We start from the raw sequence: 14,101 nt of genomic DNA on the forward strand, positions 1-14,101 counted from the left end.
TCACTCTCAGGTTCTTTCTTTCGGTTGATTTCCTGCTGTTAGAAAGATGAATAAAACGATGTGCCCCAAGGCTTTCTGTTGACCTTTGGGACTTAAAAGTCTCTCACCAGGGAAAGAAAGCATCCCTGAAATAAATGCAGATTCACGAAATACCTCAGGCTTGTGGAGGAAACAAATGACTCTGGGTTCTTTTCAATTCACGGAACTCAGCAGGCAGAAAAGGAGCAATTTGAGATTTCTGTGAGTCTGGGTGTCTCACAAAATAATGCTGAGGGCTGGCAGTCAAAGATACTAGTGAAGTATTAGTGTTGTAAGTTCAAAGTGTTCATGCTTCTCAGGGTCTGAAAAAATAGGGCTGACAGTAGCTTATTAAATTCAGGCTGCCAATGGAATTTCTTTTTAGTTTATTAATTTGGGGAGAGTTTCCTGGTTTTTCATGTTTTGATTTGGCAAAGAGACATCACCCATCATACACATTCATAAGGCGTTCTAGAGATGAAAATGTCAAGCTGTAAAGGGGAAACAACACACCACAGAGCCCTGATCACCAGCGCGCGAGGAAGACAGACTTGTATCAGAACTACGGGTTGAACAATTCTATTTCCTTGAGAGTCTTGCAGTGACACTGTTGTGCATGAACAACATTAGGCTCTTTACTTGCTTTCCCCATCCACACCTGATGTCTTTTACCTGCCACACTAAATTAAATCAGAGACAGGCACAAAGCCTTCATGGTTGCCCACAAGCATCTGTCAGTCTTCCCTTCTCTCTTTACCTTACTCGATTGCAAGCTGTACTGACTTCCTTGTCCTTTGCACAGACCAAACATAAATCCACCCCCAGGCTGCGGACTTGCTGTTTTCACTGCCTGGAGTGACCTGCTTCTCTGCCCTTGATTCTCACGAGCAGATTCCCCTACAGACATCAAAATGGCAGCCTCTATCATCCTTAATTTCCTTATTTTTTTTTAGTTTCCTTCTCAGCTTTTATCTGTATTTGATGCTGTGTTGGTTTCCATGGCTTCCAGTCTTTTCCCACTACATGTAAATCCGGTGTGGGTACCTGTCTCATTTATTTAGTCACCTTTCTACCCCCTATGCCTAGAACAGTGCCTGGCACACAATACGCATATAGTAATTACTTCAGATGTATTCTACTTTTCTCTCTTTAATTGGACGAATAGTTCCCTGTGGTTTTTGTTTTTTTGTACCAGGGATCAAGCTCATGACCTCACACTTGCCAGGCAGGTGCTGACACTGCTGAGCTAAAACCCCAGCTCCCCACCCCTTGTGGTATTTTTAAGGATTCTAAATAATGCATTATGGAGAATCTCAAAAATCCCCCAGCACATTGCAACAAAATCTGCCTCTGCTTCATCTTTTACTAATTCTGTGTACTCTGGTGAGTTTCCAGCTGCCAAGTGTGCTGCTCTGTGCCTGGAGGCTATTTCTGTACACTTGGAAAGACAGAAGTACCTGCGAAATAGCATCCCTCTTCCAGAAACCTTCAGACTGTGACTTCAGGTGTTGGTGATGGAGACTTGTGTTTTATAGTTTTTCCAGAGCTTCACTATAGGATTACTCCCCAGTCCATCACCGTGGTGGCCAGCTTCATACCTCTCTTTATTGGCTTGTTTTGTGTTTCCCTCTGAAATAACTGCATTGAGTCATTGTCTCAGGATTTGCTTCTGGTAGACACCAAATAAATGGTTAAAGAATGGAAATTTTTAATTTCTAATAACTTTTTCCAGCCTACAATGAGAGGCTAGCCATTTTCATATGAAGTTCCTGTATCTGAATAAATATATAATCTGTTAGCTTTTCATAATTGGGACAAAATATCTGAGATAAACAATTTAAAGGAGCAAAGGCTTATTTTGCTTCACAGCTTCAGAGGTGCCAGTTCATGGTCAGCTGGTTCCCTTGCTTTCAGACTTGTGGTCACGGTAGTGGGCACGACAGAGGGAAACTGCTCGTGTCTGGTGGCAGGAAAGCAAAGGTAACATGGACACGCATTGGTTAGCTTCTTCCTGGGTACACGGCTGCTCCATCTGGGCTTCCACCATTTTGGATGCTGCTACCCACACTCAAAGTGTATTTCCCCCTTGTTTTGATGTCCCTCATGCCAGTCTTCTTCGGCAATGCCTTCTCAGACACGTCCAGTGATGTTCTTTAATAACCTCCAGGGGTCTCTCAGTCCAGTCAAGTGGATGATCAAGATTAACGGACACATAGCCCATTCAGTACATTTTAATAGTTATTAAAAATAGTAATGACGTTTTCTGACATTTAGCTTATTCTGTAATAGCTTACGTTGTAGCTCTCACCTCTGTATGGCATACTTATCTTTCCCAAAATATTAAACTTTTGGTTATTTACATCTTGAGCATCGCTTTGGTAAATGATTTGCAAACCCAGCCCAGTTTCAAAACACTCTATATATTTGGAGATGGGAGTTTTAAAAGATTTCCTCAAAAGTCTGCCATAAAACTAACATAGCAAACTCTGGTAAATCTTCCAGGATTTTTCCAATCTTCTCAATTCAGTAAATTTCTTCAGAGGTTTCTAGATTACTATATCATTGCAGAATTGTATGCTGATCCTGAAGGGCTCCTTCTGTTTCATTAGCGGTTGTTATGGGTTCTTAGAATGTTAAAATTAACAACTTTAAAAATACTACTTTAATCATTTAAGTCATAAGCCTTTGTAAATCAATAAATAATTAATTTCCAAGTATGTGAAGTGCATATTAATTTATTATCATGTTAGCCTTCACTTAAAATATTAAGCATTAATATAATGTGATATTGGCATGAGTAATCACCAGAGCAGAATAGAGCCCAGAAAGAAATCCATAGGATATTCAAAATGATGCTCAGACTACGGAGCAGAGGAGAGTATTTTCCATAAATGCTACAAGAGCAATTGAATATCTGTGCTAAAAATTATATGAACATTGAATCGTAATTTACACTAAGTACAAAAATTATATAAAAACGAGCCATAGAATTAAATATAGTAGCTAAAACTATGAGACTTCTGGAACAAAATATTAGAGAAAAATGTTTACATTAAAGTGTCATAAACAGTACATGTTAAAATATGAGCTATAAGCATGATAGATAAATTATACTTTATTGAAATTTAAAGCTTCTGCTTTTTAAAGGACAACATTAGGACAAGGAAAATACAAAGTAGAGGGCGAGAGACGTGGCTCAGTGACTGGTACCTGTTTTGGATACATGAGGCTCTGGGGTCAATCCCTACTTTGTGCGTAAACAAATGAAACCAAAATCAAGTTACCTGTCAGTATTGATATGGACATTTCAAAGATAATCACTGTGCTTTTCAAGTGGCCCTCAAGTGTTTTCATACTCACCGATTAGCATGACCATAAAAATTAGGCTCAGTTAGATATTAGGCAAATGTACTTAAGCAATTTCATGAAAAATTGTTTGCAAATGATAAGGAAATAAATGCACCAATGAAGGTGAATCCTATGGAGATTGTCACTTGCCTCAACTTTGCTGTAGGGTCACTCACAGTTATGTCCCAAAGTATCTGAAAACATCTTCCATTTCCAACAGGATGTAGTAGTTGATGGTGGACCATGGCAGAAAATGCTATAAGTAATTTTTCTGCAGACAACATCTAGAAAAAGTTAGAAAATTAATAAACATCCTATTTTAAAAATATCACAGAAATATGGAAAACTTACTTACTACTTAGAGTAAAATTCCAGAGAGAAGAGACTCATCTAGAACTGAGTGGAATCATTGTTGCTATGTATTTTAAAAATATATTAAAAATAACCTTCTAACAGAAGGAAAATGAACACAGATTAAAAACAGAAATATAAGGAAAAGTTGAGAATAGCAAAGAATAAACATATATTCACTACAATAAAATAATTATGTTTATGTTGTTTAAAATTGTTATGTTGTTTAAAATTTAATAGTGTCAAATTTGACACTATTAAACAAAACAGAATATAATAAAATCAGTCAGAACAAGATGTGGAGAACAATACAGGGGTTCAAATCAGGTTAATAGCAAAACAAAAAAGTTACTATAATATATCCCACTATTTTTAATTTAGTTTTCAATTTTTAAAAAAAGAAAAAAAAGGGGGGGATTGAGATTAAAATAAAAAAATAAAAAAATAAAAAAATGCTTGAGAATAATAATAAAATATATAATGTAAATAAAAAGATAAAATTTTTCTAAAGTACTAATGGAGTAAGTTGACTACAATAAGTCAAGAAATACATGTAGTATAACTCTTAAGGTAATCATTAAAGGAATAAAAATGCAACTTTTAGAATATATGTACTAATTAAAAGAAAACAGAAATAATGAAAAATGATTTATCTAGAGGAAGGATGGAAAAAGAAAAATGTGATATAAAACTTTTAAGGAACAGAAACAAACAGAAAAGTTATAGCCATATAAAAATCAGTTATCTTTTTTTATTTAAAGAGAAAAACAAAACAAAACAAAGCAAGACAGTAAAAGGCTACAAGTAATATAGAATTTCAAGAGAAAAAATATACAGTAAGAATTCACTAGTAAATAGATTACATATTGTCATCTCAGAAACAGTTGTCCAGGTTACAAAATTAAAGCATACAAAGTGGACATTCATACAGTGAAACTGCAGACAGTTCTGTTCAATGACCCAACAAAAACTCAGTAATATGGTTTTCTATCCTACACCCTTAAATACACTTGCAGTTATATCCTTTAGATCACTTTCTTTCCTCCTTTTTTTATGCTAACAATCACACATTTTGGGTTCCATCACTCCCACAGTTCTTATATCTTTTTCTTTGAAGAGGAAAAAAAATATAAAACAAGAAACAAGACAAACAAAACAGAACAACAACAACAACAAAAACCCCAATGTGACAAAGCAAAACAGAGTCAGAACAGGAAGATGGACATAGTATATAATGCAAAAAGAGATTACTAGGTGATCAACAATGGTTACCATTATGCCTCTTGTTATCCTACAAAGAGGTGCCTATATCAGCTGGTATAAAAGAATTGAACAAAGCAGTACAGAACAAGACCAATAAAACCCACATTGGAGACCTTACAGGACTTCCAAAGAAGATAATAGTCAAACCATAATGGGTGTCATAGAGTATCTGGTTGCCTTCTAAGTGGTTGTCTATACCCTCAAATTTGACACTATTAAACAAAACAGAATATAATAAAATCAGTCAGAACAAGATGTAGAGAACAATACAAGGGTTCAAATCAGGTTAATAGCAAAACAAAAAAGTTACTATAATATATCCCACTATTTTTAATTTAGTTTTCAATTTTTAAAAAAAGAAAAAAAAGGGGGGGGGATTGAGATTTTAAAAAAAGAGCATATCAATAGAACAACCCAGGTCAGAACCGAACAATGTAAGCATCATTGTGTTTCACCACCAGATAGCCTGACATTAATAGTAGTTACCATAGTGTCTTTTTCCTTGAAATATTTGAGTCTAACTTAGTATACTATAGCATCAAACTTATCAAGACAGTGTGAAACCATTCAAGACAATGTAAGTATTGCAGGGTATTTAGAATCAGCTAACAGAAACCTAACATTGATTTCTATGTTATCTCTTTGTCTATAAGAAACTTTGCTTATACTATTGGATACATTAAAATATAATAAGATACAACATGTTAAAACTAATGGAAACAGATGAACAACAACTTGATGGGGCTTCAAAACAGGATAATATTAAATCAGCACTAGCCATTACACTCTTATTTTCTTCAAAATAGCTATTCGTAGTATCGCAGACAATAATATAAAGCAACCCAGATTAAAACCATTCCAATTAATGAATGAAAACATATGGCTTCAAACCAGTGTGACTGGGGATCATGATTACCACGTACTTTTATGTATTCTTATCATTACTTACACTAGGGAAACAATTTGTTATTTATAGATGTGAGTTTGATTTATTTCACTTATGAGTACGATCTCAAGCTGCATCCATTTATTTATAAATGTCTCAATGTGATCATTCTTTATGGCTGAGTAGTACTCCATTGTATAAAAATACCACAACTTTTTAATCCATTCCTCAGTTGATGGATACTTGGGTTGTTTCCAAGATCTGGCTATTACAAATTGTGCTGATATATGGGTGCACATATATCACTGTGGTATGATGCTTTCAGCTCTTCTGGGAATATGCCTAGAAGTGGAATAGCTGGGTCAAAAGGGACTTCCAATCCCATCTTTCTGAGAAATCTCCAGACTGACCTCCACAATGGTTGCACTAGTCTACACGCCCACTAACAGTGTAGGAGAGTTCCTTTTTCCCCACAGCCTCTCCAGCATTTGTTGTTGGTGGTTTTCTTGATCCTGGCCATTCTTTCAGGAGTGAGATGAAATCTCAGTGTGGTTTTTATTTGCATTTCTCTAATGACTAATGATGAACATTTTCATATATTTATTTGCCATTTGTATTTCTTCATCTGAAAATTGTTTATTCATCTCAGATGCCTATTTTTGGATTGGGTCTTTGAATTTTGGGGGTCTGATTTTTTAGACAGAAGTCCTTTGTCTGAGGGGCAGTTCACTAAGATTTTTTCCAGTTTGTGGGTTTTCTCTTCTCTGCACTATTTCTTTTGATGTGCAGAAACTTTTTAATAAGATGTGCTCCCAGTTATTGACTCTGGGGAGTATTTCCCATGCGGTTTGAGTCTTGTGCATGAATTCTCTACCTACCCCTATGTCTTCAAGGTTTTTACCCAATTTGTCTTCCAATAGATTTAGTGTTTCTGTTTTAATATTTAGATCTTTGATCCATTTAGATTTTATTTTAGTATATGGTGATAGGCATGGGTCTAGTTTTAGTTTTCGGCATATGGAGAGCCAGTTTTCCAACATCATTTATTAAAGAGACTGTCATTCTTCCAGTGAACATGTTTGGCCCCTTTATCAAAGATAAGGTGGTTGAGTGTGTTTGTAGTTGTGGTTGTATCTTCTAATCTATTCCACTGATCTTTGGCTCTGTTTTGATTCCAGTACCATGTCGATTTAAATACAGATGCTTTGTAGTATAACTTCAAGTCAGGGATTGTGATGTCTCCTGCCTTGCCTTTGCTGCTTAGAACTGTCTTTGGTATTCTAGGTCTCTTCTGGTTCCAGATGAATTTTAGGAGTGATTTCTCGAGATCTATGAGGTATGTTGATGGTATTTTTATCGGGATTGCATTGAATCTGTATAACAGTTTTGGGAGAATGGCCATTTTCACAATATTTATTCTTCCTATCCATGAGCAAGGGATGTCTTTCCATTTTCTGAGATCATCTTCAATTTCATTTTTCAGTGTATAATAATTTTCCCTGTATAGGTCTTTTGCTTCTTTTGTGAGAATAATTCCTAAATATTTAATTTTTTTGGTTGCTAGTGTGAAGGGTGTGACTTCTCTTATTTCTCTCTCTGTGATTTTTTGTTAGTGTATAGGAATGCTATTGATTTTTGAGTATTGATTTTGTATCCAGCCACATTGCTGAATTTATTTATTATATCTAGGAGTCTTTCAATGGAGTTTTGGGGGTCATCTATGTAGAGTATCATATCATCTATAAATAGTGGTAATTTAACTTCTTCTTTTCCTATCTTTATACCTTTTATTTCTCTCTCTTGTCTAATTGCTCTGGCTAGTATTTCCAGTACCATATTAAATAGGAGCAGTGACAGGGGACATCTTGTCTTGTGCCTGATTTTAAAGTAAAGGCCTTCAATTTTTGGCCATTTAGTATCATACTGGCTGTTGGTGTGTAATAGATGGCCTTTATTATGTTGAGGTAAAGACCATCTATTCCAATTTTCTGCAAGGTTCTTATCATAAATGAATGTTGTACCTTGTCAAAAGCTTTTGCTGCATCTATAGAGATGATCATGTGATTCTTATTTTTGACTCTATTGATATGTGGATTACATTTATTGATTTACCTATGTTGAATCATCCCTGCATACCTAGGATGAATCCCACTTGGTCATGGTGTATAATCTTCTTGATGATTTGCTGCATCCTATTTGCCAATATTTTATTGAGGATTTTTGTTTCTGTATTCATTAGGGAGATTGGTCTATAGTTCTCTTTTTCAGTTGGGTCTTTCTCAGGTTTTGGTAATAGAGTAATATTTGCTTCCAGGAATGACTTGGGAAGGATTGCTTTTCTTTCAATTTCATTGAAGAGTTTGAGTGTCGGCATTAGGTCTTCTTTGTATTTCTTGTAGAATTCTGCAGTGAATCCGTCTGGGCCTGGGCTCTTCTTTGTAGGTATGGACTTAATTACATTTTCGATTTCATTAATAGAAATTGCGTTTTTCAGCAGTTTTACATCTTCTTGATCTAGCTTTGGTACTTCATATGCTTCTAGAAATCTTTCTATTTCTTCTGTGTTATCAAACCTTTGAGAGTAGAGGTTTTTGAAATAGGTGTTGATGATCTTCTGTATTTCTATTGGGTCTGTAGTGATTTCACCTTTTTCATGCCTTACTGCATGAATTTGAGCTTTTTCTTCCCCTTTTTAAATGAGGCTGGGTAGGGGCTTATCAATTTTATTTATTCTTTCAAAAAACCAACTCTTTGATTTATTGATTTTTTTGGATTGTTTTCTTAGTCTCTATTGCATTGATTTCTGCTCTGATTTTTATTATTTCCTCTCTTCTTTTGGCTTTAGGCTTGACTTGCTCTTCTTTTTCTAGATGTTTGAGGTGTAACATCACGTTATTTATTTGTATTTGTTCTGTTTTCCTGAACAGAACTCAGTGGGAACTCAGTGCAATAAATTTTCCTCTGAGGACAGCTCTCATTGCATCTCACAGATTCTGGTAAGTTGTATTTGTTTTTTCATTTGTTTGTAGGTATTGTTTAATTTCTTCTTTAATTTCCTCTGTGACCCACTGATTACTCAAGAGTGTTTCAGTTTCTATGTGTTTGTGGGATTTTTGCAGTATCTTTTATCATTAATTTCTAATTTCATAGCACTATGATCCGAAAACATGCAAAGGATAATTTCAACTCTTTTGCATTTATTTAAATATGTTCTGTGAGTTACTATATGTCCTATTTTAGGGAATGACCCATGTACTGCTGAGAAGAATGTGTATTCTGTTGTTGTTGGGCGGAATACTCTGTATATGTCTATCAATTCCATTTGTTCACAGGTGTGATTCAGTTCTTTTATTTCTTTGCTGATTTTCTGTCTGGTTGATCTGTCCATTGGTGTCAATAGTGTGTTAAAATAGCCTGTTATAATTGCATTACTGCTAATTTTGTTTTTCATTTCTGATATTACTTGTTTTATATAACTGGATGCTCTGGAATTTGGTGCATATATATTTAAGGTAGTTATCTCTTCCTCTTGAAGTTTTCCCTTAACCAGTATGTAGTGACCTTCTTTATCTCGTCTGATCATTATTGGTTTGAAGTTCACATTGTCTGCAAACAGAATAGCTACCCCTGCTTCTTTTTTTTGGATTCATGTTGCATGTTTTCCATCCTTTGACTTTTCAGTCTGTGAGTATCCTTTTGGGTTAGATGGTTTCTTGTAGACAGCATATGGTTGGATTTTGTTTCTTGATCCATTCTGCCAGTCTATTTCTTTTAATTGGCGCATTGAGACCATTTACATTAATGGTTATAAATGTTATACATTGGTTTATTGCTGACATGTTATATTTTTGCTGTTGCATCTTTATCTTTCTCTTCTGCTTAATTGTCTGCTTTGTTTAGTTGTTTTTTCCTAAGTGTATCTAAACTGTCTTTCAGTATTCTTTGCAGGATTGGCTTGGTGATCATGAATTTCTTCAGCTGTTCTTTGTCATGGAAGTATCTTATTTCTCCATTGATTTTGAAGGACAGTTTTGCAGGGTACATCAGTCTAGGTTGGAAATCATTTTCCTTTAGGATCTGAAATACTTCACTTCATGCTCTTCTTGCCTTTATTGTTTGTGTTGAGAAGTCTGCTGTGATTCTGATAGGTTTTCTTTTATAGGTGATCTGTCTTTTCTCTCTGACAGCTTTTAATATTCTATTCTTTTGTTTGATTTCTCAGATGGTGATTATTATGTGTCTGTGGGTAGTTTTATTTTGGCTATGGCTATTTTGTATGCTTCATTGATCCTGATATCAGTTTCCAATTTCATGTTTGGGAAATTTTCATCTATTACTTCTCTAAATATCCTCTTGACATCCTTTATGTTGTCTCCTTTTTTCATTTATCCTTATAAACCTTATGTTGTTTCTCTTTGCATCATCTTGCAGGTGTTGAATTGTTATTTCCTGATTTCTTGTTATTTTTAAAAGATCTTTCCTTTCCTGTTCACTGGCTGCAATCTTGTCTTCAAGGTCCTAAATTCTATCTTCGCATTCATTGAAGCGGTTTTACAACTTTCAATGGAATTTTTGATTTCCTGTATATCTCTTTGAATCTGCTTTATACATTCTGTTTGTTTCTTGTATTGTTCATCCAGGGATTCTTTCTTTTTGTTTAGTTCCTCCAATTTTTTAACTGTGTCTTCTTTAGATATGTTCAGCATCTCCTTCATTTCTTTTATTATTTCTTCTTTTACCTGAGAGATTATTTCTAGTTTGAATTCCTTTAAAGCTTCCTGGAGTTGCTTTTTTATTTCAGTTACTATTATTTCAGGTATATGGCATGTATTTTCTTCTATGTACCTGGCTCCTAGGCTTTCTTGGGATGGGCTGGATGGTTGAGATTGAATTTTGGTCTTTCATTTTGTCATTTTCCTATATTTCTGTGTTTCAAGTGTTGTTCCAGAGTTTCCCTGGGTGTGTTGGAGATTGTCTCTTATGACCTGGGCTCCTGGGACTCCTCTGGTAGTATAGCTCCCTCTTTGGGCAGTGGAGCCCCTGGATTAAAAAAGAGTTGCCAGGCTCCTCTCAGGTAGACCTAAAGCCTCCTCAAGCTGCACAGTTTCCCCCTCTGGTAGCAAAGCTTCCCTGAGGGAAAGAAGGCCACCTGGTGTGGTCCAGGCAATCCCAAATCCTGCTAAGTCCAATCTAGTGTGGCTGCAAGCCCAGCGGACCCCCAACCCACCAAAGCCAGGATCTCATACTCTCCCAGGGGTTGGATGTTGTGTAGTCATCCAGCTCCTTGGATGGCTCCTTGGATCCCCGGGGTGATAGAGGGTCCCCGTATGGCCTAGGTAGGCCTCAAACCTCCTCAGCAGGACTGCTCCTTTCAACAGGCAGTGGCAGTAGTGCTGGTGCTCTCCAGGTCAAAAGAAGGTGGCAGACAAGGCGGGAGCAGGTTCCAGCAGCTTGGCCCAGCTCCCTCCTTCCGGCTGGCAGCTGTGGTGCACTTCTCCGGCTAGAGAGGTGGCAGGCGGGGCTGAGCGGACTCCCTCCACTAGGCTGTTGTCTCTCCTTCCTGCTGGCCCCTGTGGTTTGCTCCTCAGGCTCAAAAATCAGTTATCTTGATAATTACATTAAACTATGAATGAATTAGTACTTTACATGAATAGTGAAGATTATTAGAATAGATTAAAAACTATAAAAATCTAATTGTATACTGCTTAAGGTTGAAGTATTTTAAATTTAAATTTAAATTTTAAATCACAGAAACATCAAAAGAGAAATGACAATCTCAGGGACATAAAGAGATACAATCTGTTAGTTCCATATTCAAAATAAATGAAAAAAAACCCTGTAATTTGCAAAGTAGCAACTTGATTTGAAAGTATCAGCATGCAGACACTGTGGAGTCAATAATTCTTCTGAAATCTGGGGAGATAGGACTCAGGAGCCTGCTTACTTAAATAGATGGTGTTACAGGTTAAGAGCTGGTGGTCAACTTAACGCCAGCTGGATTACATCAGCATGGCATTGAGTGAAGATGCTCCACCTGAGGAAAATTGCCAGGATAAATAGGTGGAGAAGAAGGGAGGTGTTGAGGGTTGAGGCGTTAAGGAAGCATTGTGGGTTCTCCTATGAGTTGCTGTCTGAGCTGTTGGTTCTCCTGGAGAAGCTTTGGTCCTCACATCAAGCATTGCTTCCTGGCTCCCGAGGGGAAGACGCGCTGCTTGGTCTTCCGGATGAACTCATCATGCTGCTTCCTGGCATGTACCCGATTGTGCTTGTCGTCAGAGGAGCTTGGGGCCTCCATGTCGCTGAGGACAGCTGTGGTGTCTTTCAGGACAGCCCTGGTCTTTGTTGTGAGTGTGACTTCTCAGCTCCAGTGTAGAACCTTCATCCCACTAGCACAGCTCCTTCATCCTGCTGGCATAGACTTTCTGGCTTCCACCGCTGACCCTTGGGTCTTCCAGGCACGGATCTGTAAAAGAGACTGGCGTGAGTCCTTCTTGTGGGCTCTGGACCTCCAATTGGACTTGTGGGAGGCGTTGTCCTGAGCTCTGGGTTTTATCTGGACTCATGTGGGACATGTGCTGAAGGGTTTAGGCCTTGACTAAATAATCTATGTCTTTGGTGTTGCGGATAGATTTCCTACATTTTCCTGTGTTAACTCCCGTTGACCATTATAAAAATTTATAAACTCCATGTCCTGAACCTAGTTGTTCTCTGTGTACAACCCCTGACTACAATCAATTGCTACCATCATAAGAATTTAGCCAGAGTAGTTGATACACTGGTGAAGGCCAGTTGTGCACTGAGGAAACTGTTGGAGACCCCTTGGAGCTTCAGATATTGGGAAACTGGAGAGGGTCACATACTCATTTGAAAGCCTTCTGTCTACAAACAAAGCAACATATCCAGAGAATCTTGAGAATGCTGCCCTTGTGGGATAGGCTTGGGAGAAAGGTACCACTGTAGAAAGGGCACAAAACTCTTACATAGTGTCTTTTCTTTACCTCCCCTATAGAACAAAGAAAGAAATTTGGCTCTATATTTGGGAGAGGAGGAGGATGAAAGATAATTTTTTTTCACCATTAAGGTAAAAGTAAAATTGTTTTGCAAAAGGCAGAAAATACATCATTTATCCAAAGGGAAAGAGTAAGATTATATGCTGGCGCTAGCACCCCAACTACAGAATGTATAGCACATTTTAATGACCATATTCCCCAAACTCAGAGCCTATATTAGGCTGAAATTTAATCATAAATCCATCAAGTTTTATCCCTGTTCCAAAGCTTCCATTATGCTAACAACATTGAGAGAAGGCGTCTGTGAACCACTACCCAGAAGCAGAAATAAGCAGACTCTGTGGTACAGAGTGAAGAGAAGACCTAAACAGACATTGACACACCCTCAAACCCAATCCAGTTTCTTGATTAATATAACTCCATACAAAGGGTCTAGCAGAAAAAAAGATGTATCCAAGTAAAACTGATTTACCTTGGTGACTATAGTTTCACACAAGATATCTAGCTTTAAGAAAAAAAATGGGATCATATTGAAACACACACACACACACACACACACACACACACACACACACACATACACACACACACGCCCAAGAGACAAATCAATCAGTAGAATCAGATGTAGCTATGCTAGAGAGGTTAGAATTATTTTACAGAGAATTTAAAATAACTACAATTAATATGGTAAAGGATCAGTAAAAATGTTGTATAATACATAAAAGCACATTGGTGATTTTGGCCAATAGAAATAAAAAATCAACATGGAAGATAATCATGTCAGGGAATGCCTGTAATCCCAGCACTCTTGTAAGCTGAGAAAGAGGATTACAAATTAAAGCCCACCCTGGGCAATGTAGTAGCTTACTAAAACCATACTGCAAGTTCAAAACAAAAACAACAAAACAAAACCTGGGGACGTATTTCAGTACCAAGGTCCTGTATTCAATCTCAAGTACTACCAAAAACAAACCAACCAACCAACCAACCAACAAGAAAAATCAACACGAATGTGATAGAAATGAAAACAATAACAGAAATGAAGATTGTCTAAATTCATCAGTCACTATAACACAATTAATGGAAAATGATCAGTAAATTTGAATCATAAGTCAGTGGAAACTAGTCAAGAGGAAAATGAATATGTGTAATCCCTCCCCTCCCTGACACATACAACAGCACATCTGAGGTCTGTGGGAAATATCAAATAATCTATATATTCATT

At 36.8% G+C, this 14,101-nt stretch overlaps 1 protein-coding gene across 2 annotated transcripts in view; it reads right to left on the reverse strand.

Annotated features, from left to right (window-relative positions):
• Window positions 1-4,448: 4,448 nt before the first annotated feature.
• The window catches only part of LOC134473842 (uncharacterized), a 256,365-nt gene continuing 246,712 nt past the window's right edge, over window positions 4,449-14,101 (reverse strand). The window contains exon 3 of one of the 2 annotated variants that reach the window (XM_063239527.1): window positions 4,449-12,329. In XM_063239527.1, the coding sequence (XP_063095597.1) occupies window positions 12,267-12,329 (63 nt within the window). In that variant the 3' untranslated portion in view covers window positions 4,449-12,266. The remainder of the gene's footprint in view (window positions 12,330-14,101) is intronic. The other variant, XR_010044303.1, reaches the window with a different exon arrangement.

Source organism: Cavia porcellus, unplaced genomic scaffold (assembly GCF_034190915.1).
Source record: "Cavia porcellus strain 051 isolate PalLab524CR breed Dunkin Hartley unplaced genomic scaffold, mCavPor4.1 scaffold_28, whole genome shotgun sequence".
Lineage (NCBI taxonomy): Eukaryota > Metazoa > Chordata > Mammalia > Rodentia > Caviidae > Cavia > Cavia porcellus.